The 25,655-nt window shown below is 29.8% G+C and overlaps 3 protein-coding genes and 1 pseudogene across 3 annotated transcripts; 2 read left to right on the top strand and 2 right to left on the bottom strand.

Annotated features, from left to right (window-relative positions):
• Window positions 1-2,568: 2,568 nt before the first annotated feature.
• Window positions 2,569-4,153, bottom strand: LOC149893226 (uncharacterized; annotated as a pseudogene).
• Window positions 4,154-6,143: 1,990 nt separating this feature from the next.
• Window positions 6,144-8,687, top strand: LOC149893225 (uncharacterized). The gene has a single exon (XM_090075578.1). The coding sequence runs from the start codon at window positions 6,529-6,531 to the stop codon at window positions 8,542-8,544; it is 2,016 nt and encodes a 671-aa protein (XP_089931704.1). The 5' UTR covers window positions 6,144-6,528; the 3' UTR covers window positions 8,545-8,687.
• Window positions 8,688-13,974: 5,287 nt separating this feature from the next.
• Window positions 13,975-21,393, top strand: LOC149893224 (uncharacterized). Its single transcript, XM_090096667.1, has 5 exons — window positions 13,975-14,183; window positions 18,041-18,163; window positions 18,603-18,657; window positions 18,807-18,905; window positions 19,386-21,393. The coding sequence occupies exons 1-5, from the start codon at window positions 14,103-14,105 to the stop codon at window positions 19,937-19,939; spliced, it is 912 nt and encodes a 303-aa protein (XP_089952793.1). The 5' UTR covers window positions 13,975-14,102; the 3' UTR covers window positions 19,940-21,393.
• A 2,163-nt stretch (window positions 21,394-23,556) lies between these two features.
• LOC145187819 (potassium channel subfamily K member 9-like) lies at window positions 23,557-25,343 on the bottom strand. Its single transcript, XM_080064303.2, has 3 exons — window positions 25,220-25,343; window positions 24,523-25,094; window positions 23,557-24,346 (listed from the first exon to the last, which is right to left on the bottom strand). Exons 2-3 carry the CDS (start codon window positions 24,815-24,817, stop codon window positions 23,667-23,669), a joined length of 975 nt encoding a protein of 324 aa, XP_079920429.2. The 5' UTR covers window positions 24,818-25,094; window positions 25,220-25,343; the 3' UTR covers window positions 23,557-23,666.
• Between the last annotated feature and the right edge of the window lie 312 nt (window positions 25,344-25,655).

Below are 25,655 nucleotides of genomic sequence, written 5' to 3'. Positions count from 1 at the left end.
ACGTATTGTTAGCTATTAGTTTCCTATGCACAAGTGATGCCAATGCTTGACCTCCATTTGAAAGCTTCCATACCCATCTTAATGCATGCGACTCCATGGTTCTATTTTTCTTTGCCATCCTGATTAAAAGGCGATCATCATTGGGTGTTGTCAAACACGGTCTTCCAGAACGATGGCGATCAACTTAAGATTTTGTCTCTTTGAATCTTTTGATGATTGTTAGCACCGAACTATGTGATCGCTTTATTACTTTTCCAATTTCACGAGCGGATTTACCTTCCTGGTGAAAATGTACCACTTTTATACGATCTTCATAGTTAATAGCTTTTCTGCTCATTTTTTCAAAAGAAAAGAATTTTTTGTTTGAAATTAAATACTTTTATTGTTTTTTTTGGTAATGACTCAGCTCATTGATAAAATATTTAACCAAAAAAGGTAAAAAAAAATTAAAAAAGATGTTTCCGCCGCATTTAGCACAAAAAATTCTTTGTGGTTCTTAACTTTTTCACAAAAAAAATATTTATAAAAATTAACACATAATATTTAATCCTCATTTTTACAGGTTCTATTAATTAATTTTCAAAAAAAAAAAAAAAAATCTTCCTTTTTCTCATGTTCTATTTAATATGTTTGAAGAAAAGGACTATTTTATTATCTTTAGAATAAAAATTAATTAAATTTATCTGAAAAATTTTTTTTTTAATTTAGTGGTTCTTAACTTTTTCACAATACTGTATAATGCTGGTTTTAGTTTTATATTAAATTTTATTTGGTAACAATCCAAGGACTCATTTTTTTCAGAATATCCTGTTGGCTGCACAACACAAAAATCTGAAATATCTTTTAAATATTATTCATTGAATTTATTTTCTTGTTTACAACTGCTCTTGTTAGCGAACGCTGCAATGAGTTGGCAAATTAATTTTGGTAAAATACTTGATATTAAGCGCCTAAGTTGCTTTTTTCTCAATTTTCAATTTCCACAATGCTAACATTCATCAACTTTTTCTTTAAGCCAATATGTTATTATCTGTCCTAAAGCTATCAGCGACTCTGTCAGTTGTGTATCATAAAGAAGTTCTCTGGCTCCTCTTAAAAATAAAATCAAAAGTTCCTTTCATTCTTTGTTTTTCTCAAAACCATAATAAATAATAAAATGTTTGTTGAATACTTTAAAAATACGTATGTTGAAATGTTAATGGTCCTGGCCTCTATAGAATACTTAGTTATGAGTTCGGATCCAAATCTTTGAATAATTTCACTTCCTAAGTTTTTGTATAAGAGCTTTTTTTTGTGGTCTTTGCAAATATAATGTTTCGAAATTATTTTGGTCTTGATTAGTAAATATTTTGACGATCTTGCTTATGAGCCGTTAATGCAGTTTAAAGGTATTCAAAGAGGAGAACTAAAAGATTGTAATTCAAAATTTATTGAGCTCAGGCCTGCGAGTGTAAAAGCTTATGGTAGACATTCAGTGCAACTTTTTTTTTTGTAAATTTTATTGTAATATAGGCTTCTACATGAAATTTCGATACTTCGTTTGTAATACCTTTGAAGAACACTGACGAAACAGAACATACTTCAAAGGCTGCAAAAGAAAACCTTTGATTTCTTAAGCTTTAACATAGATTAACGACATGTTTTGGATGTGTATATTTCCATTTCAATGTGAACTAGTTGTTTAGATAAAACCATTTTATAATGATGCTATTCTAGAATCGATTAATTTAGGTGATAAACTATAATAATCCAATTGGAAATTTTTTAGTTATAATTTTTTTGTAAACGCGTAGAAAATGTTGTAAATATTTTAGGTATTGTTTATATTCTTTTTCTTTGAAGCAACGCCTTTTTTCTAAATTTTTTGTTTATCTTGTTCTTTAAGATATTTTTAAGGTGAACATATCTCTTTCAATGATAATTTAATAATTTAATTCTATTGATTTCATTAAGTTTTTGACAAAATTTCGTTGATATAAAATTTATAATCTATTATTGCAACGTTTGGTCATGTTAATCAAAACGTCATTTCTATTGTAAGTTTTAGTGGTTTTATAATGCAGTTTGACCTGCAAAGACACATAAAGCAATTTGTAATACTTTTAAAAAAAAAAGCTTCACCAAGAAAAGCAAGTCACGCTGCGGATTGGCTCGTTGTCCAGGAAGCCCAAATAAACACTAAAGACGATAAAACATGACAACATTGGAGTATAAACGGCATTTTTCTCGATGCTAAAATGAATTAGCATATCTGTAATACCATGTTCACACGAGCAACGTTTGGCGGAACATTATTCCGGAAGAAAAGTTACCGGAACTAAATATTCTTCAAAATGTTCCTTGCAGCGTAGGGTGTCCCAAAAAAAAGAAAAAAATTACCTCTCAAGCTTTTCCCATTCTCTAAGGTCTAAATGGACTAAAAATACCACAGAAAAATTTTTTGTTCCAGTAAAAGTGATATCTGTAAAATTTCATTTTTCAAAAAAAATGCAATTTTTTGGAAAAAAATCATGTATTTTAGAAATTCTCTTAAAAATATAAATTTCCAGTTTAAAAAATTAAATTTTTTTAAATTTGTTTCTTTGTCAGGTCCTTCTTCAGCTTCTTTCTGTTGTCTCTGGCAACCAGCATGAGGTTCTGTTTCATGTTGTCCGACCTGTAGCCTCCAACAAAGTCCTGGATTAGTCGGATGTTCCTTTCAGCGCAGTCATTGACACATTTAATCGACTTCAAAAACCTTTTAAATATATCAAATGTCTGACTGGCATCTCCGCTGATCCACTTCTCCACCTCTTCAACAGGGATCTCACATACCTTGAACAAGATCCAGCTCTGGGAACCTACCAGCTCAGTAAGCTCTGTTGACCTGATAATAACCGGTAGCTTTGGTTTCCCCATATGAAACTGGGCAGAGACATCACACTTGACCAACTTCTCCAACATTTTCTTCTTTACCTTGTCGTCATTATCATTGTCAGCTAGGGACAGAATAACTAACTGTTCTGTTAAATACCAAGCATGCCGTTGCATGCTGGAAAGAAGGGCCTGTCCAAGTTTTGGGTAGTGGTCCCTTATGTCAAAACGATGACTTAAAGGCAGCCAAGTCATTTGAAGTTGACTTGTCCACCATACAGGATTTTAAGAACCAGGGCCCATAACATACAGAAACAAAGAATGCTGCTGTCTTTACCATCTTCTTCTCTTCCTCATTCATCACCTGGGCTACCTTCTCAGTCATCCTCAGGGTCAGCAGGTATAGAGCATCTGCCATGAACCTTTAGAAAAAATTATTATTATTATCAAATATGTAAGAAAAACTTGAAAATGTACTTTCCCCTAAACACAAAAATTATTGATAATATACTATAACTGTACCTGGCTTCATGGCAGGCTCCAGGTTAATAAAAATGAAATCCTGGCACATCTCCACCCAAATAGAAGACAACTAGCTCACAAAGTTTCTTGTAGTCCCCCCTGTTAAATGTCTCTATGGTCAGTGCCCTCTTGCCAAACTCCAGGGCCTCCCTTGCAATGTTGTACAAGGATGATCCAACCTGTAGCTCATTCCAATCAAACCTAATGATCTCCTTCATCTTGTCTACCTCCTCCTTGATGTGTGGCCAGGTTTTCTGCAGTCTTACGTAGAGTGCTCTACTTGGCCCCTTTGTTTTCTCACCAGTAAGAGCCTCCATAAAATGAGAGATGTGTAACTCCAACATGTGTCGCCTGCATAGAAACCAGAGTAAAGGAATGTTGAGGATGTTTGTGAGGATGGTAATGGCCCCAAAAAATACTCCAGTGTTGGAAGCAGTGGTGTCACAGCATATGGCAAAGATCTGATCAACAATATCGTAATACTCTAGGAGATTTAAGATCACATCTGCCTGGTCCGTTCCCTTGGAGCTTTCAGCTTGAACTACTCCAAAGAGAATGTCATTTGTGTCGTCAATATCAGGAGATGTAACACTGATTGCAATCCTTTCAACAGTAACAGTTATGTTCAGGTTCTCCTTCATCTCTTTGATATGTTTGCCGTCAAAATGCAGGACAAGCCTCTTTCCCTTCAAGGTTTCCATTATATCTTGTCTTATCTGGTCTCCTAGTAATTAAAATAACTTTATCACCTACATAATTTAATCTTTATTTATGCCAGTTTTACTTGATCTTCATTATTTTCAATAATTTTATATTCTACTATTTACTCTTACCAAGATCTTCAATTTTCTTGAATCTCTTTCAATGAACAGAGCTTCTGGAGATGGGCACATCCTCAAGATTCACGCCTGCTTTATTGCAGATTGCTGCAATGATTGCGGTTTGAGGTCGAATCCCGACCCTGTATCGAGCAGATACTTCAGAAGTAGAATCCACCAGATCCTCAGAACTGATACTTATCATTATCTACATAATAAACAGCTATGATATTTCTAATCTAATTGAATTCAGTTTGATTAAGTTTACTCAAAATTTGTACAACCAACTTTACATTTTATTACAATCTTTTATTTATCTTGCCTTTTACTGTAGAATCAGAGTTTTGGAGTAATTCATTGACTGAATCTTCATCTGTGGAAATTACAGCATCTGATTCGGATGCAGAAGAACCAGCATCAGATTCAAAGGAAGCCTCAAGTTCACTCAGAACTAGTTCCCTTGTTTTTTGTCTTTTTTTCACTTCTGTAATCTTCATATTCTTCATTCTCTGCCACCGATCCTGTCTGTTTTTAACAGCTTTTTCAAATTCTTTGTCTACCTCTGTAGTTATATATATTTTTCTATCTTCTTTTTGATCTAAAAAAAACTGAATGTCCTCTGCCTTGGCCTTCTGGGAACGAATTTGATCTGATTGGATCTTCTCCTCAAATTTCCCCACAGATATATCAAATAGTTTGCTGCTCTCCTTAATGAACTCTTCCTGTATCTTAGTGAATCTACCAATGCTCGAATCCCAGTTTAGATCTCTCAGATGGATTATTTTGCAATACTTAATGTGGAACTTCAGAATCTTATCCCTGATTACACATAAAAGAAGTTTATTAATTAAATAAATATTGGTTATTTTTTGTTATTTGTATTGGTATTTAATTATTTATTTGTTTGTTTTTTGATTTACTTATTTGTTTATTTACATAATTAAAAATTAGTTAATTTTTTTACCTGACAGCAGCTCCAGAAATGATGAGTTCTCCAAAACCAGCCTTGTTCCACACATCCATTACAATAGAAGTAACACATTTATGGTTGGGATCTTTACAGGATCTACCCTTGCAGATAAGATCTTTGCCTGGAAAACTTTGAGGACAAGCTACAAAAGGTTTTGTAGATTTAAACTTTAAAACCTTGGAAGATTTGATAAACTGTATATATCTGAGCACATTTCCAATGCTGGGGAGCTGGTTTGTGGGCAGCTGGTTGATAGGATACTTGAGAAGAAACAGTAGCCTTCTGGGATTAGTCTGTATCTTCCTCTTTTCTCCTTTATTCTTGTCTTTCTGACGATGACGGTCCATTTTAGAAGTTACTATTAAATATTAAATTATATAACACACTTTAATTTATCTATTCATTCAATCATTCATTAAACAATTATATTATTCATTGAATCTTTGTTTAGTTTTTAGCTATGTGTAAAATACATTATGTAGCATGACAACAAAAGTAAACTTGTATGTAGTACATATCTCTATAACGTGTCATATGATCAAATCGCGCGTAATTAAATTTACCTTTTTAATTGACCACAGATGACTTAAATTGACATTTAATCACACTAATACTAATAATAATATTGTTAAACTAGGGGAACATCACTAAGTTTATTAAAAACAAAACATAACATCAGAAAAATTTCATTGCAAATTTATCAAACATTGAAATAATGGACATTTATTTTTAAAAAATCGTAATTTTTAAATTTTACAGATATCACTTTTTGACAAAGATTTTTTTTTTCCTTTTATTTTTAGCCTTAGGGCACTTCAGAGAATGGGAAAAACTTGAGAGGTATCCTTAAAAAAAAAAAAGTGTGTTTCTGGGACACCCTATTGCAGCATTCACACGCAAAATCGGTTTGACTCAAGGCGATACTTATTACAGGCCTTCCCGTCGCGAATCCGTATTTTTGACTGGGGGCGGACAATGTTACGGAAAGTTTAGTCTTAAAACTTCGATTTGAGAGCAGTTGATAGTCATACTGTTGTCTGTGAAAGACATTTTCCAGAAAATTTTTTAAAAGCTCGTGTCAATGGGAAAGATAGACCAATCGAACCTCCTTCGATTTTTCCTAATATTCCATCAAGTATTATACCAACTCAACCTTTAAAACCAAGGTCCACTACTAAAGTGTTGTCTTCTATCAGAAATGAAAAGTGTGATGAGTTGTCACGATATTTAAAAAGTGATTTGTTTACATTCATTTCTTTATGTGAAGATATTAAAAATCATAAATTTGTTTGTCCTGTAACAACTTTTGTTGTAAATGAAGTTTTGCACATCCAATCAAATTCCTTTTATGTTAACTGTATACCTATGTTTGCTGTTCATATCTCAAGCAATTTTAAATTTGAAAGTTTTCATGCTGGTGTTCGTTGCTTTATTTCTTCATTATCTAAAAACCATATTACCACTCTTGATTGTTGGTCAAGAGAGGAAGAAACAATTCGCTATCTGAACAACATTGAAGTTGATCATCAAAGATTGATATTACAAGATCATATTGCATCTATGAATGCATCAGAAGTAGGTAAAAAAATTTATAGTATAGAAACAATCATCAGATCGTATTCTTATTTTTCAACATCTCGAAGTCTATACAATCAGTTAAGAAAAGATTTTAAACTTCCGAGTGTAAAAACACTGACAAAAATTACATCTAGGACAAAGAATGTTTCAGATATTAGTTTTATCAGCACTGTATTTTCAAATATAGAGGAGAATCAGAGAAATTGTATAATACTGGTAGATGAGGTTTATGTAAAGTCTCTTCTTCTCTACCATGGTGGTTCTCTATTTGGAAAAGCTGAAAATAATCCTGAGTTGTTAGCAAATACTGTTTTGGGTATCATGGTTAAATGTTTAAAAGGTGGACCATCTTTTTTGTGCAAAATGATACCTGTCTGTCATTTGGATGCTTCTTTTTTGTTTGAGCAAGTATGCTATGTTATTAATTCAATCAAGTCTAGCAATGGAAAAGTTATTTCAGTTATTTGTGATGGAAATCGAACAAATCAAGCTTTTTTTAATTTATTTGAGAGAGTTGAAGAAAAACCTTGGTTAACAAAATGTGGGATTTTTCTACTTTTTGATTATGTTCATCTACTAAAAAGTATCAGAAATAACTGGATAACAGAAAAAACACAGGAATTGCATTTTGAAAAAAATCAAAATATGACTGCTAAATGGAGTGACCTTAAATGTTTATTTGATTTTGAGAAAGATCAGCTAATTAAATTATCTAGACTAAATTTTGTAGCTATACATCCAAAACCTATTGAAAGACAAAATGTTTCACACTGTTTAAAAGTGTTTTGTGATGAAACTATAGCTGCTCTCAAAACTTATTCAAAAGTTATCCACCCTTGTAATATGAATGAAACCATTTGTTTTTTAGAAAAAGTTACTAAATTCTGGAAAATAGTTAGTGTAAAAGAAATTTATGGCGACACTCGATTTTTAAATTCTCGTAAAAGAGTTATTTCGGAAGAACTAGACATGAATTTGCAATATTTACTTGATTTCGGGGATATGGCTCTTAAAATGAGTGGTAAACAAGGGTGTAGAATAAAATCCTTAACTAGAGATACAGGTACTTCAATTTGGCATACTTGTTATGGGTTAGTAGAGATGTGTAAATATTTGTTAAAAAACAATTTCATTTATGTTATGTTAGGAGAGTTCTCAACAGATTATATTGAAAAAGCATTCAGTAAGTTTAGACAAGGTTCAGGCGGAACATATTTTATAACTGTTCAAAATGTTGTTGAAAAATTAAACATTGAAAAAGCTAAACTGTTATTGGAATTAAAAGTTGATGTTTCAGATTACACTACTGATATTGAGCATTTATGTCAAAAATGTGGCTATTTTAGAAGTGAAGAATCTTGTGATATAATTAATCAATTGCCTGAACTAGAAGCATCTTTGCCACTGAGTACAAAAATGGCTCTGTTTTATATTGCAGGCTATGTTACAAGAAAAGATGATGTCAGTGAAAATGAATTGTTGACTGACACTGCATTTTATTTTCAGTTGTATGGAGACTACACAAAAACTATGGACAGAGGTGGATTGAGGGTACCTCTGGATTGCTGTGTTCAGTGGGTTTTTTTTTGTTACATTATTTTTGAAATTGAGAAAAAAATGACATGCAGAAAGTCGTTGTGCAATATATTTATGATGATATCAGATATTTATAACTTAAACATGCTAAAGAAACATGGTGTTATATTGTCAAACATATTTCTTAAAAATTATTGTTTGTTTATTTCACCTAAATCCTCTAAAGAACCTGCATTAAAGGTTTTAAAATTATCTGTAAAACATTAAAAAGTATTGCTATGTACATTTTTCATAACAATTTCTAATATTTGATGATTATTTTAATAGCTTTTTTTGCATTATTTTAAAGGTTGTTTATTTTTCTTTTGTGATTTCGTTTTTAAATAAAACTCATTCATTATTCTGAAAAATGTTGTTTTTCATTACTTCTTGTTTTATTAAAATTTTATGACATTTAATAAAACTGCATTAGACACTTTGTGCATTGGAACAGTTCCTTTTAAATTTAATAAATTAACTGAAAATAATGTAGCTCGCATATTTTTTCAGCCATTTTTTATATTTTCCGTAAGATTGTCCGCCCCCAGTTAAAAATACGGATTCGCGACGGGAAGGCCTGTAATAAGTATCGCCATGGTTTGACTGTACATAAAATGAACATCGCTTAAATAAATGTAAACTTATGAAAATAGAATTATATCATTATGATATAGCAATTTTCCCTAAAACAAAATAAAGTTAGACTTTTTGCATATAACTTTTTGATAATAGTCTACGAGAAGTAAAATTTCTTTAACGGGTGACAAATGAAAAACAAGACCGGATTTAACGACACATCTCTTTTAAGGGGGAAAGTCCCTCAAAATTTAGGAATTTTATGATTTTTTTTTTTTTTTTTTTGCTAATATGAAAGTAAAATTATTAAGAAATTGAATGGTGAAAACAGTTTTTAAAAAGCAAAACTTTTTGTTAAATAAATTACATTTTTGTATGGTCATCTATGTGTCATTTTTCCCTAGCAATGTCCCTGGTTACAGGAAAAATATCAATAAAACCACTTTTTTTGCATTATTTTTTTTCAGTTTTGTTAGAAACGCAAGCTACAAGTCATATTTCAAAACCTCATATTTGAAAATTCCTCATTTTAAGTCATCTTTTCAAGCTACAAATCTGTAATTGAGTAAAAATGAACAAATCTAAAATAGCAAATTGTGATGAAAGTGTTACTGATAGAGTAAAGTTTTCAACTAAACGTCTTAGAAAACGTAAACGTTCTTTTTATGGAATAAGAAAGCAAGAAAAAGCTGTAAATATTGGTTTAAATAGTGTCAATAGCAATGATGTAAATATAACAAACTATGTAAATACTGAAAGTCAATATGTATATGAAAGTGCAATAAAAAAGAAAAGTTAAGCCAGTAATGGTACAAAGTAGAAACTCAGACTATGTTAGTGGCTACAGATTTATTGACATAGAAATTCTTGCCTCCATATTTATGAAATTTGCATGTCCTGAATGTTTGCAACCATCTCTGTTATTGTTAAGCGAGAATGAAAAGTCTTGCAAAGGATTTGCATCCAATTTATTATTAAGCTGCATTTGTTGTTTTAAATTAGACCTTGAAAGTATGAGATCATCTGCTTTAGCAAGTTTATTTCATGTAGCATCTTCCAGCAAAAATAATTGGCATTACCCGCATTGTCCAACAGGTAAAGACAGTTGGTGTAGATACAATCGCGATAAAGCTAATGGTACGAATGAGTTTAAACCAGGACTACGTCTTCCTATTGATATTGTACTTAGATTGAAACCTATTTATCTAGAACTAACTTCAGATGCTTACTTGAATCGATTACTTCATAGGAAAACACAGAACCAGAATGAAAGCTTCAACGCAATGATATGGTCCAGAATACCGAAGTCCAAATATGTTTCCCTTTCAAAACTAAAATTTGGACTTTACGATGCTATTGGAGTCTTTAATATAGGATTAAAGTCTAGTATCCTTTATTTGAAAAACTTTGTATGATACCAGGACAGTATACCATGTCTGGATGCAATTACTTGAACCAGAGAAGAGTCAGCATGTCATATAAAAACAAAGACACGATCAAGAAACGAAGAATGATTTTAGGAGCCGCAAACATAAAAAATCTGACAAATTTGAACAGAAAGAAGGAAGTTTGTATGGGGCTGGTGTTTATGATTAAAAACTAATAATTATATGCTTTTTTATATTCTATTTCTTTTATTACTGTTAGTTTATAATGTTTTTCATTTTCATTTTCTCTTATTTGTCATTTTTCTCAGAACGCAGGTTTTTAACCTCCCGGCAGAAGTATCTTGAAAACCGTTTGACCGATTTATATGAAATTTTCAGAAAGTGTTCCTCTCATAAAGATGTATACAATAAGCAGACAACTTTTTTAAAAAGTTTTTTAAACAGAAAAAAATTTAGAAAACGTTTATAATTTTCGTGCTTAAAATGATAGCAAAAATTAAACATGGCTACCACCTGACAGAAAAGTTGTTAACCAAAACTGACTGTTTATTGCATAGATCTATCTTTCATCAATAAACTGGGAAAAAAATAGCTATTAATGACTTTCTGATCGACTGGAATCTTTGCCAGGGTGAAGGAACTAATTTCCTTTTTTTCCTTAGTTACCAGGTTACCATGGCAACATGGTGCTATATTTTATGATAGAACTTTTTGATTTTTAATATAGTTTTATTTAAAACATAACAACTTTGTAAATGCTTTGCTTTAAAAAATAATTTTTTAAGGGGCTTTCCCCCTTAAGGTATAAGGTAAAACAAAAAGGAAAAATATTTTAGAAAGTATTTTTATTCTATTTTTTATCTATACAATCAGTTATTTTCAATTAAACCATTCCTTCTGACTTTATCAACTAGGCCTGGTATAGACTGAGCTGAACTCCGTATGAGCTCAATATCAACTTTATGAAAGGAATACTTGATTCTAAAGCGTATTTTTTTAAGATTTTCTGCATGATAAATATTCTTATAGGCAAGGCATTTCAAAATACTCCAAAAATTTTTGATAGGATGATATTCTGGCAAGTTTGCAGGGTTATCCACTTTTTCATTAAATGCACTTTTTTCTTGTTTAGGTATGTGATTACTACTTTTGCATAGTGAGATGATGCCAAATCAGACCAGAATACCTATGCACTATCTGAATGATACTTATCAATGAATGGAATAAGGCTCTTCTTAATGCATTTGTTTTAGTAGATTTTTTAATTTACAGTTGGTCCACTAGGCACAGAATAGGGCTGAGAAATGCTATTTTCAGAAAAAACAATCCATAGAAAATTTTTTTTTTAAAACTTTTGTTTTGTTTGGTATTTTACTGTAAATAGAGCAGATTTTACATTGCTAGTATAAAAATATCCCTTCCATTGATACTGAAGTGATTTAACGTGAATAAGACTCATCATTGATTGGTTTATGATTTTTGAATTTCTGACACAATTGACTACACTTTGATGGTCAGAATGTTTTGGTAATGTCATTTTCTTTCTTGGTTTAATTTTCTTCTTCTTTTTTTAAATGCTTTACTAATGTGTTGTTGAGCACAGTTGAACTTTTTTAGCTGCCTGTCATTGAGAAACTCTGTCTTTAAGGTCCAACATAAATTTGAGCCTTTTAATGATTTTCTTGGTCATTTTTTTGACCTTTCCTCCACTTCCTTGAACTCTTTGGTAACCAGATTCACATACAGCACATTTAATTATCTTGTAGATAGTACTATTATGCATATTCTCAGTTTATAAAAAATGGTCATAAGAGAACTTTTTACCAGTATTTCTGTAATTTAAATAAAATTCATACACACATTTTCTAATCTCTTCTTATTTTGAGCTTTGTTTTTTATTAATTTTTCTATAAAAAATAAAAATATGTAAAATATTTAAAAAGTAGAATAAAAAAACATTTTTCCTTTTTATTTTACCTTATATCTTAAAAGAGATATGTGTTGTTAAACAAGACTGGAATCTTGCTTTTCAGTTGTCACTCGTTGTTATTACTTATTACTATCATTATTATTATTTGTATCATTATTGTCATTATCATTATTATCATTATCATTTTTATCATTATTATTATTATTGTTATTGTTATTAATATTATTATTATTATCATTATTATTATTATTATTATTATTATTATTATTATTATTATTATTATTATTATTATTATTATTATTATTATTATTATTATTATTATTATTATTATTATTATTATTATTATTATTATTATCATCATCATCATCATTATTATTATTATTATCATTATTATCATTATTATTATTACTTTTGTTGTTGTTGTTGTTGTTATTGTTATTATTATACTTTTGCATACAATGTAATTAACTATGTCATGCATATTCTAGAAGAGATATAGGCCTAACCTCTAGACTATTCACTACAAGTTTGTTATTTCACTTTAAGACTGCTTTAAGCCTACTTCATTTTGAAAGTGCCACACACAACTTCTTTTTAATGATAGTAAAAAGATAACACAATGTAAATCATATTTCAGTTTAAGCTAACAACCTAACATCAACTTTATAAAAAGCTTAGTTTGAGTTGCTTTAACATTAAATATAAATCTTGCAGTCAACCATTTAATAATAAATTAAGCAACACTGATTTTATACTCTTGACACTTTCATCTGTTACATTTTATTGTGTAATAGCATATAGGTACATGCTTTTTCTGGATAAACATTAAAGATAGTTAAAATTGGCACCGTGTTTTTAATATGAAAACAAAGCAATATTCCGGAACATTTGTTCTGGGTTAGCGGCGCGGTACAAAAGTTCCTCTAATGTTCCGTGAATTTTTGTTCAAGTTGCGTTCACACCAGAGAATATTTGTGCATGATCTATGTTCCACGTTCCACGGAATGTGAATGAAAGGAAAGGAAAATGAAAGGAAAACACAAAAAAGTTGAAAAAAAAGTTCAATGAAAGGAAAACACAAAAAGTTGAAAAAAAAAGTTCAATGAAAGGAAAACACAAAAAAGTTGAAAAAAATTGTTAAAAACTGCTAAAAACTTTGTTAAATTAGTTATGGCTTGTGTGAGCTAATTCTCCGACCATCACTCGAATGAGACGCGAACGCGTACATAAGGAGTGTGTACAAAATGGGACGCGAGCGTGTATGTTTGAATTCATTGTGATCACCATGCTATGCCTTCGTTTCCAATGTTACAACATTGAAAAAATGATGATCATTAAGAATAGACAGATAATCAATACGGCATCATCTGTAACAGCTTTTTTTTTTTTTTTTTTTTATAAAGATAATTGGTAATAATAACTAAAAGTAAAGGCATTATATTCAAGATTTAATTTAATTTTATTTTTTTAAAGAAGGTAAGGTACAAAAGTGTATAGTGGTTAGTAAAGTATTTTCAGCTTTCTTGATTCTGTTTAAGTTATACATTAGTTATATATATACACAGGTTTTGTATTATTTATTACAGTTGTATTTTTAGGATCAAAATCATGTAATCACAGGTTATGGAGCTTCTCTGGGATGACTTTTACATACTAGTATAGAACAAACAAACAAAAAGTCATAGGTTATATGAGCAATAGATTTCAGGAGAGATTGAAGAAAAATTACAAAAATAATTCCTCCTAACTCCGGTTGACGGTATATTCTTCGCACATCACTACATCTTTCGGACGGTCCTCACATATCTTATCGTTGAAACGAAAATAGAAATCTTGTAAAATGACAATTAATTAATCGTATTTCATAAATTTTCATTTTGATTTAGTTTATCATGATCTTAAGTATATTAAGCAAGCTGCATGTTCCATATATCTTGGCAGAATCAGAGAAGAAGTTTGTCTCGCCAATCGAGGTACCATGTAAATATATACCAACTTATGCGTATATGTTGCAGTTTTGATAATGGTTTTAAATGTCTTTATTATGCTTCTGATATCTGTATGCATTTTTAAAGCTAGAAAAAATCTAGATAGTTTCCTAAAAAAAATTCACTCTTCCAAGATTAAACTCTAATGATACTAACCTTAAATGCCACAAATTAACAATTTTTCAGGGGAGTGTTTAAACCAAATACCATGGTTTTATTATTGTTTTTATGTATTTTAATGAAATGAAATCAAAGATATATACTCCCAGTGCGCTTTAAAGTACCTTAAAATCTCTTAAATATTGTATGCAAATAAATTAAATGTCAATGTAACATTTGCTGTTTTTAGACAATATTTTGGCATTAGTAATTTTTAATGTACACGCAATAAAACAGATAAATGCATTTCAAAAAGATTTTTTATTTAAAAAAAAAATTGAAAAGTTGAAAGAATTGTTGCAGCTTATTCCTTAAATTAACTTGAAAGAAAAAAAAGCAAGTTGTAATAAATGAAAATAGCCATTTAATATTTGTTTCTCCATCTCTCAATATCTTCTTTAGTATCCAACATGTCATTGTCATAAGACAAATTCTAAAATTGGACATCTACAGGGTTCTGTAAACATTTGATGTTTGTTTTCTACTGTCCTTTAAGGGAATGAAGCCACTGTATTAATGTTTCAGTGCAATTTTAGTGGGTATGTTTCTTTTCTTTTTTTTTTTTTGGAACCTTTTTCCATGGTCCAGAAAAACTATTGTGTTTTGTAATAACTTCTCTAGAATGAAAAGTCTTGGTGTTTTTATAGCTTCCAATATAAATTTATCCAAGTCTTCAGGGATATTTTCCTAAATAATTTTCCTTGAATTACTAAATAAGTAGAAATCTGCAACATTAGGTAAAATTAATGTCCTCTTATAGGGTATGGGTGACATGCTCAATTTTTTTTTAATCTTATAACACCATAAAGTAAAACTAAATCATTCAAAAAAATTTTTTCAATACATCTGCCACTTAAAATAGATAGAACAACATTGACATTGCATCATTTTGGCTATATATCTCTAATCCTTCATAATACAAATAGATGAATTAAACACTTTACATGAAATTGAAAGATATTACTGTCAGTTGATGTGCTTGCCCAACTGTTTTAGTCTTCATTTTTTTGCAAATGCAGCTTATTTCAAATCTCTAATTTTCTTTTTATCAGGAAAAATCAATCTCTTAAGATTCCTATTGACTGAATCACAATACAATCATGTTTCTCCAAAAGGAGATTCAAACAACAAATTATACTTTGTTTCAAAGAGTTGATAATATCTATTGTAGCTAACTTGAGTTTTATATAGATTTAAAAAAAGGTTCTTGCATTTTTATTACATTTAATGTTTCAGGAAGATATTTTACATTCTTATTTTTATTAAAGGAGTATTGATGAGCTGTAAATGACTGAATGTGAACACAAAATTTTTAACTTCATCAGGTATTATTCTCTGACAGTTCATATGACTTACTTTTATCCTTTTGGTCTGAAGCTGTAGGCAAGATATTATCTTGAGTATGTCTCAATAATGAACGAGAGATACCATTTTGATAAAAATGCTTTCATACAAATTTCATGGCAAACACTATTATCAGAGGATTTTATCTGAAACAATAAAAATATAAATTACTTGTATTTAAAAAAACCTTATTTTTCTTTTCCTTGACTGTCTCCTAATAGATATACTTGAATACAATCAACCAAGTAAATATCTTGTTGATTTTTAGATGCTATATTACAAAACATTTTAAATAATTCTCTTCAATTATCTTCATCAACCTTCTCAAAGCAATTTAAGTGCTTGAACCTAGAAATTTTTTTATTTATTCAATAAAAGTAAGCCAGTAAGGAAAATCATTTATGTTATATTTATTTTATAAATGTCATGAGTGTGGTTAAATGTATAATAGTCTGTTAAATCAGTAACAGAATTAACACTTCCCACATGGCATATTTATTGAACAAATATGAATATTTATATAAATGATGGATAATTTGAAATAATGTAGTGTCAATAGGTATATCTGTATTGTAAGAGAATCATATATATTATTTTTGTATTCTTGTTTATCAAATCTTTACCTGCAATCTTCTCCAATCTTTCTGAGATTGACATCTTTACCAATGTGATTTATATGAGTAGCTACTTTAGTTACATCTTTTTTTAACTAAGGTCTGTTTATTCTGATTAACTCAGGCTGCTTCAGAACAACTTTTGAACTGTCAAAAAATAAGCGATAGTAATGTTGCCTAGTGGTAAAAATGCTAACTAATGGGTGATCACTGTTTTTATATTAACACTGTATTTTTATCAGTGAATTTGAGGAGCATCATTTTTTTAAAAATTTGGATGAAATAGCTGTATTGAGCTATATGTATAGAATAATAAAATCAAATAATATCAATATGAAAAAATTTTGACATTTGATGTTTTTAGAACAAAGATAATAGTTATTTTCTTACTTATGATAAAGTAAAACAAAATTATTAAATTGGACGTAATTCAAACTAAGTTTTAAAAATTTTTACAATTTTAATAAAATTTCAATTATTCTTTAGAAATACAACAACTGAAGAGATTTTCAAATTTAATTTTTTTTTTTAATTGATTTGATTAGTGCAGACAAGCATAGTCATCATTGAGTTCTTGATTTCTATAAAAAGCTCATGATTATGTTTTTTGTTGTTTGATAAAAAGAAATTAAGTGAAATTTACTTAATCTGTATTGATAGATGAAAAAAACATGTTTTATTTTGTTTAATAGCCAAGCAAAGAATTGCATCATTTTAAAAGTGGAACTTTTATACTTGATAAAATTACCAAATTAACAAAATAGAAAAGATATCTTAGTGCCAAATGCTTTTGTTATTTTTCTTTTTTTTTTCTTTTTTTTTTTCTACTAAGAAATTAATTACAGCATATCTTATTAATAAGTTATTAGTGGTGATGTTTTTTCATTATAAAAGGTGTGACACCAGTTTTAAAGCACCTAAGTTTGAGTAATTAAAGTATTTTGAATATTTTAAAGATGCTATAAACTTAAAATATTTAACAGAGCTGGAAAAAAACAATTTTCTAGAATTGATTGTGAAGTTTTTTAACTCAAAAGACAAAGAACATATTCTAAGCAAAGTTATATAGGGTCATACATTGGGTCTTCTTAATACTTCTTCAATACTGTTATCTTTGATGAGCTTTGATCATATACTTGCTTTGGTGTCATTAGAGAGGTATTTTTCCACAAAGCTAACACCTTTCTCTTAGTCTTTTGTGAGTAAACATCACAACATTCAAATATTTGTGCAAAGTGTGCAGTAAAAACAGTGCAAGACAGTAACAATGTATTATAGCACAGAAAAAAGTAAAAATAAATTTTTGCTGTTAAATGTAGATGTGTTTAAAGTTACATCTTTTGTTTGTATGTGTGTTTGTGTGTGTATATATATATGTGTGTGTGTGTGTGTGTGTGTGTGTGTGTGTGTGTGTGTGTGTGTGTGTGTGTGTGTGTGTGTGTGTGTGTGTGTGTGTGTGTGTGTGTGTGTGTGTGTGTATTTGTGTATGTATATATATACATATGTATGTATGTATGTATGTATGTATGTATGTATGTATGTATGTATGTATGTATGTATGTATGTATGTATGTATGTATGTATGTGTGTATATATGTGTACATTTATATATACACATACATACACACATACATATACACATACATATACACATATATAAGTTCATACATACACATGATTGTATTATGCTATATCCATATGCACACAAATATTTTATTTGTATAGCTTGATATTTATTATGAGCCTCCAACTCAAGAGAGAGTTGTAGTTGTTGAAGAACCATCTGCTCTGTTTGAATCTGTATCATTAGTGAGGCAAAAGATTACTAAAGCTTATACTGGATTTCTGGTAATTAATTTCACTATTAAACTTGGTATATGAATTTTTTGATCATAGAGTTAAGATCAAGAGTTGATTTTATGATTAAACAGTCAATTTTAGGATTAAGGCCCAGATTTTCATGTTGAGCAGCTTTCATAATAAATCGTTTTACTTCTTGTTAAATTTTTTTACTTTTCAATAGGAAATTTTAAACAGAAAAAGTTCACACTATCAGTTAAGATGCAGGAACAGTTGTTAAACTGTTTACTATCAATTTCTAATTTGCATTCAAATGATGTTTATGTTTAAAACAATAGAGTTTCAAAAGGTTTAATAAAAACTTGCTGTTGCTTTAATTTGCTGTTGCTTTATTGTATTTTTATTTTTTCTTTTTGCTGTAGAATAATTCATATTGTATAATTTATGTATTGTATAATTCATTTTATAAATCATTTATATTTTCCAGACAACACATGAAAAAGTTGACTCAGTTTTTACTGGCACTGAAGCTTTTTTAAGAAGTAAATAAAATTGAAGTAAATTTTGATAAACAAAATGCAAATAGCTTCTTTTTTTTCTGTTTTTATTTGTTTAAAGTTTTAAGTAATTTCATTTATTTTTAACTTTTTATTTGTAACAAAAAAATTTGAGTTTTAATTCTTTGTTTTAGATGCATATAAAAATTCACTGGCTGAGCCAGCCATCCTTTTAAAGCCCTCAACAATTGCGTTAGCTGTTATTACAGGTGCACTTGTTGCTGGCAAAGGACGTGAGTAAAATTTATACTTGACATTTAAGTAGCGTTATCACTTGATAAGTTACATGATGCTCAGAGAGGATGTTGGTATTATTAAATAGAAAAGTGCCCAGAGGTACAAGCTGATGTTATTTTACAAGAAGATAATTTTTTTTATAATTTGAAGAAACCTTTTGATGATTAGTACGTCTGCAACGATCTAAAGTCATCAGATTAGTTTTATTGTATATAGTTTTAGAATTCATGTTTTACATGATCTTAAATTCCATGGTTTCATGGTTTTCTATTGGTGTATTGAAGAATAAGCCTTTTTTTTTGGGGGGGGGGGGGGATTTAAAAATAATTTACAAAAATAAAAAAGTTGAGCTGTTTAAAACCTTAGGTCATAAAGATTAAACTTTCACGAATTTTTACGAATTTCACTTTTACACCCTTTTAAAACCTTTTTGAATTTTTAAAACAGTTAAAAGTGAAACTATCATTTTGCTTTAGGGCGACCAATCAAACGTGTTTTTTACAGTAGCCTTTTTGGTGTGACAGCTGCTGCGGTATGGAATCCTGAACGGGCTAAAGATATCGCGATTACTGCGTATTATCATAGCACAACCTCACTGGAAAACTTAAACAATCTGTGGAAAACGAGCAATAAAGAAAAAGTGACCCGGCTAGATAAAAATGACCAGAATGATAATGTTGAAGATCAAGTAATAGTGCTATCAGAAATCGGAAGCGAAACATTGGTAATTGACTCAGTTTTACTACCTGAAACAAAAGAAGTCAGTTTAAAGGACAAAGATCATCTAGTCGACGATATTTCAGAAAGAAATGCATCAGACGGTGAAGAGAAAAATGAAGTGTCTTTTGTTAAATTATGGACTGGAATATCACCTGATGATGAATCCTTAAGTTCGAGCGAAATATCACCTGATTACAAATCTTCAAATTCCAGCGAAAATGGTACCGAGTTCCAAGTGGATAAGAACAAAGATTTTGGTCAGTCTGATCCAGAAGATCAAGATATGTATAGTACAAGATCACCAAATTGATATTGAAATATTTTTTTTGAACTTTTTTAAGTTTCCGGATCAATCTTCAAATGTTTTGTTTGTTTTTTTTTAGTTTTATTTACGTCGATTTTACAAAGGAAGATATTTAAATATTCTAACCTTTTTTTATCCGGTCGCTTGAAAATGTTTATATGAATGCTTTTTGAATTACGTTGAATTTTTATCCTGGTGAATCTGACCTTAACTAAATAAATTTAAATCTTTTTTCTTTTTCATATCTTTAGAGATTTCTTGTGCGCGAAACAAATTTTAGGATCTTCATGCGGTTCAATTTGCTTCTAAAAATATCGAAATGTGTTTCATTAGCTTCTAAAAATTAATTCTTAAGTATTTTTTTTCATATTACTTTCGATAGTGACGCATAAAAAGAATATTAAACTTAAAGATTCGTTACTAATTCATTCTACAGGTGCATGCACCCCAAAAACCATACGGTCAGAAAAGTTAGAAATAAAAGGATGTAACAGTATAAACACTGTAAATATGCATTATATATAGTCGTTCTTTATGTTCTTAACAATTTTAAAATGTTCAGCATCTTTATATTGGGGAACTTCGAATTTATTTCCCTTCAGTGGAACCTTCTTGATTATCAAAATCATTTTCTACGAGAAATAAACATCTTGGCTTCTTTGCAGGGATTGCTGCAGATCAGATCATCGACTTTCTATCAATTTCGCTGAAACATTCGCTGCATACAGATTTTACAATTTAAAGACAAACAGGGCATTACTTGCATCCAACTGCATCATATTACAATCATTTCTAATTTTTTTTTGGTAATACATTTAATTTTACATAGGAGAAATCTTTGTTTTGCTACTACTCTCTTTTTTTTAGTGTCTTGATTTTGTTTGGGGTTCTCTTTTTTTTTTTCTTTACTTCTGTTACAACATCACATTTTTGGCTTTTACTAATCTATGTTTTGGGTGACAGGTTCTTTCTCGACAGCCTTGGTTAGACTTTTTGCACGGTCATGAAATAAGGTTTATCAGCTATGGGATGTTTTTTTTTTTGTTTTTTTTTCACAAGGCTTATCTATACTTCTTACTGTTTGTTGGCGCTAATCATACCAATATGATGCAAAACATTTCTTGCGAGATTTTTTTGAAGCAACTTGTTGGTTCTGATAGATATGATGATCCTTTCTAGTCTCATAAATTTCTCAGTTCTTTTGACCATGATCTCAGTTCTTTTTTCCATAAACTCTACAATAATGGTATAATTAGTTATATCAACTTGCCTTGCTGCAATAATTAATCAATCTCTTTATGTCCATCTTCTTCCATATTCTTACAAGTATGAACATAAATCCTTTTATTAAGTTGAATTCTGTAAACATGTATGCTCTCTCCCTCTCATATTCTTGATGTTTTTACTTGATTTATAAGTTGTATCACTACTTTGGTGTCTGGAAGAGAAATAAAGAAAAATATTTGTCGTGATCAGTTTCTCTAGGTCTTTTTTATTGAGTGCCTGCATACGCCTATTTTTATTTTTTATAAATGCAATTATAGACTTCTTTTCGCCTTCTGTCAAGATTTTGCAGTGAAATCTTTCTTAGTTATTGATCATTTTCCTATCTAAATATTGGTTTGTGGTTTTTTGGTCTTGATCGATGTTAAAAGTTCCGTTTTCAATGCTGCCTAATCTCTTGTATTGTTCTCCTTGGACCAAACAATTGTTTATTCTAACTGTTGATTTTTTTTTCAGTTTTGAATTTTCCTGCTGTATTCACCAACTATATGCAAGTTTTGGTTTCATTATTTATACTAATCTAAAAAAAAAAAATAATAAAACATTTTAAACCATTTCGTTCATTTTTTCGCCCAGCTACGCTCAGTTATTTTAGAGTACTATATTGATTTTTGATTCTTTTTTTTTTTCTTCGAATTTTCAAAAAGTCAATGTGGTTTTTAAAGTGCACGTGATGTAATTTTTTTGTGAAACGTTGAAGTCCTCAACAGAAGTTAACAGTGACACAATCATCCTAAAAGAAATATACTATAACTTGCTCCTGCAAAAAATCTGAATTCCAAACCGTTCAAAACTTATTGCCAATTTAGTCTTTCGTGTTTTTTGGTATGACAAAAAACGAGGTCACCTTAAACATTTTGTTCCTACTTTTGAGTAATTTTTGGGGTGCAACCACCTGTTATATTTCAACTTTGATTTTAATTTTATTGCAATTAACTATATATATTACTAATTAATGACTTTTACTATATAAATATCTATAAGTATATAAAATGTATTACAAACGCAATTAATATTTTACAATTAATAGCGCTTATAGTGTGATCGCTGTTGAAGTGAAAATGAATCCTGTAAAAGATTTTCATCCCAAAAGATTTTTTTAAAAATTCTGCTATAGGTTTTTTTTTCTTGTTGGGATTCGTGTTACACATTACGACGATTAAATCAATAAAAGGGTTTGCGAGTGATATCGAAGTTAACTGTTCTTAAGGAATTTAAAAGTAATCAATCGTGGGCTGCTTCCCAGCTAACACAAAACGTTCAAGAAACGTTCGTAGAACGTTAGAATCGGTCGGGTACGTTCTAAGAACGTTACCAACGTTCTTCGAAAGTACTTGAACGTTTTGTGTTAGCTGGGTTTCAGTAAATTAATTTTGCAGCTTAAAGACTAAGAATAAGTCAAATTAAATCGAGTTGTTGCTTAAATTTTTTCCTAAATGAATTTGAGTTGAGATATTCTTTTTACAGTATTATTTCTTATCTTGATGTTCACTTATTAAATAAAAAGAGACTTGTTAATTAGAGAATGAAAGAGGATGGAAGGAATCAAAACAAACCAAAGTAGCGCTAATAAATATTCACAAATGTGAACTTAATTCTTATTTCTATAGGTTTTATTTTTTGTATATATTTTTCTTGATTAATTTATTCTATTTCCTGCATATTATATTTCCTTTCATTAAATAATTTATCATCGTCTTAAAGGTACCTTCTTTACAACCACCTTACGCAACGTATAAACAACCACCACTTCATAACCAAATTTATCGCAAAGATAAATATAATTCACCTATAATTTGTGTGTGCACATAATTGTTATGACATAACTCATACCCTTTTGATCAACAGTGGTAAGCGAAAAAAATCCTACAAGCAATTAACTTCGAGAAGACCTGTATTTAAAAAATCTAATTTTTAAAATCTTTTTTCAATATCTCATCAAAGAATGTTTTTATTCAATTTTTTAGGGGACATTTATTATGCTTTTTTATAGTAAATAATTGACTATTGCCTCTTTATTATAGATGTTTCAACAAGGTTTATTTTACCTCGCCCATATTCGTTTTAGTTAAACTGAAACAAACTTCTAGCATTACAAATTAGCTTCGTAAGTGCAAGCTTTTAAAAATGACAAAAGCCATTTGCGTTATTATCGGAACTGATAAAAAAAAGTTTGAAAATTTTTAAAGATCTTCAAAAAAAAACCAATTTCGCAATTGCGGCTTTTTTTTTCGTAATTCATTTGTTTTCCTTAAAATTTCTCAGGTATTTTACAAAAAAAGAAGCTGAAATGAAAAAGTCATGATGTACTTAATTTTACCGAGAAGAAAAACAAACACTTTAAATCATAAATTTCATAATGCGTAAAAAACCGAAGAACCTAAAAAAATGGCTCAAAGTATGTACATATATTTCTTTCGAAACCCTACGATTAATTGCCAAATATCTGTCAAGAAAATGACTTATTGTGTAGTTGTTTATATGACCTAAATACTAGTTCATCTTCAAAGTTATTTAGTATAGTAATTGTGTGGTTCTCTATCAAGTTCATATTCTCTTGACTTTTACACACTCCATTGATGCTCCTGCAATTGTCGCAGCGAGGTCCGCTTTTCCAAGACAAATTTTTTCTTCTTCTTTTTGGTTGTTGTAGTTCCATCAGCCTTATTACAAGTAAGTTTATAACCGAGGAGGCTATTGCTAGCCCAACATATATCATTATTAGAGTTGAGGTTATGTATAATGTCTTTGATTGAAATCCTCTTGTCCCAGGATTATTTACATCTTGCAAAGCAACAAAGTCACCAAAGCCAATTGTTGTCAGAGTTACGAAGAAATAGTACATAGATCGGAAAAAACCCCACCGTTCATATCGAGCAAACATTGCAGCTCCTCCGCATAAAAACACTGTCCAAATAATTAAACCAAATGCAACCAATTCTATAAGGGTTACATCGTTTTTTTTAATTCCAAGGACTCTCTTTGTGCGTCTCAGCAGCGATGTCATTAAAACACCCATTCGCTCACCAATTGCCTGAAACATTGTTAAATTAAGAGGAATTCCAATTATAGCGTATAACATGCAAAATATTTGTCCGCTCACTGTTTGGGGAACTGAATGCCCGTACCCTACAATTGGAAGTAAAAACAAACAATAGCAACAACTTATAAAGGGGAGTTAAAGAGTATTTGTTCTATTACATTTATACCCCGCCAGAATATGGATTTGTCTAAAGGGTTTTAACTTCAAAAAAATGGTTCTGTTACATAAAAAATTGAGTGTAAATAATCAAGTTTTTACATACCTATAGTTGTTATAGTAACTGATGTGAAGTATACTGAACCAGCATAACTCCACGGTTCTAAAGCCCAGTTAATACTTCTCCGTTTGTATATATATTCTGCCAAATCTTCAATATCTTCAAGAGTCATATTGTAAGTATCTTTGATTCTATTATAGGTTTCCAAATAATGCCTTTTTTGATCTTGATGCGTCTCATTTTCGAGCGCACTGAATACAGCAGCACCCAGTAACATGTAAATAGTGGTAGATAGAATTAATAGAATTGTCCGAACATTTTGCTGTTTTAAAAACGCCATGCTAAGTGGAAAACTTTCGTGAAATATCAAAGTAAATCCTTTTCCAAGTTTGCAAATTTTTTTCCCCAAACCACAAGTTGTTTATTTAAAAAAATATCTTTTCAAAGAGGGTTTTTGTTTTATTTTTAACAGTTCAACTTTTCATGAATAATTTGTGAACACTTTTTTTTCTTTTGACAATAAAACGTCTATTAGCTAATTACCGAGTATTTTCTTAAAGCCATATGTCGGTTCAACTGTCGGTGTACATATTTATTAAAGGAACAATCTTTTACTTCTAAGAAGAAAAACAACAACAAATTAGTGGCATTAATACTCACTTGCGTATCCTTGCCGCTTTGAATGCCGTTATTCTGTAAACGGGAGTGTAAATATGTATATCGTTTCTTTCATTACACTTACACGAGAGAAAAGAACCTGTTTCTTTTTCAAGACGCAGCCAACTATAACTGAATTCTCCTCCAACATATCTCTCGCTTTATGTTTCCATTAGTAAAAAAAAATAATAAACTGAAGTGAGTCATCGTTGTATATCACGAGCATTTATTACAGAAATATTTTCATTTCTTTAAAAACTTGGAAATTAAAACAAGAAAATAAATAAATAAAACAAAAACAAAATAAGTTATTTGCTTAATATCCTTCAGCATGACATCAACACGCAAAAAAAAAAAAAAAAAAGCAGATAATTGAAGTGTAAAAACACACAACTCAAAAAAAACTACTGGAAACATTTTAAGTTGATTTGTTAAAAGTTGATTTGTTAAAAGTTGGGCAGAAAACTAAAGTTTTGATCTCTTGAAAACTAAACATCTGTCGAGCTGTAAACGGCAAATTC

This window comes from Hydra viridissima, unplaced genomic scaffold (genome assembly GCF_058129835.1).
Source record: "Hydra viridissima isolate aposymbiotic clone 2 unplaced genomic scaffold, HvirCarnegie_v1 scaffold_1, whole genome shotgun sequence".
In the NCBI taxonomy this organism is placed as follows: domain Eukaryota; kingdom Metazoa; phylum Cnidaria; class Hydrozoa; order Anthoathecata; family Hydridae; genus Hydra; species Hydra viridissima.
The sequence above is the reverse complement of the archived record's forward strand: the minus strand, read 5'-3'. Positions and strand labels throughout refer to the sequence as shown.

What these genes read in the sequence shown, in the direction of transcription:
- LOC149893225 (XM_090075578.1), top strand. Translation starts at nt 6,529, where the DNA reads ATGTTTGCTGTTCATATCTCAAGCAATTTTAAATTTGAAAGTTTTCAT.
- LOC149893224 (XM_090096667.1), top strand. Translation starts at nt 14,103, where the DNA reads ATGATCTTAAGTATATTAAGCAAGCTGCATGTTCCATATATCTTGGCA. An exon ending in AGTTTGTCTCGCCAATCGAG is followed by an intron (nt 14,184 to 18,040) that starts GTACCATGTAAA and finishes TTATTTGTATAG; the next exon opens with CTTGATATTTATTATGAGCC. An exon ending in ACTTGTTGCTGGCAAAGGAC is followed by an intron (nt 18,906 to 19,385) that starts GTGAGTAAAATT and finishes ATTTTGCTTTAG; the next exon opens with GGCGACCAATCAAACGTGTT.
- LOC145187819 (XM_080064303.2), bottom strand. Translation starts at nt 24,817, where the DNA reads ATGGCGTTTTTAAAACAGCAAAATGTTCGGACAATTCTATTAATTCTA. An exon ending in AGTTACTATAACAACTATAG is followed by an intron (nt 24,347 to 24,522) that starts GTATGTAAAAAC and finishes TTCCAATTGTAG; the next exon opens with GGTACGGGCATTCAGTTCCC.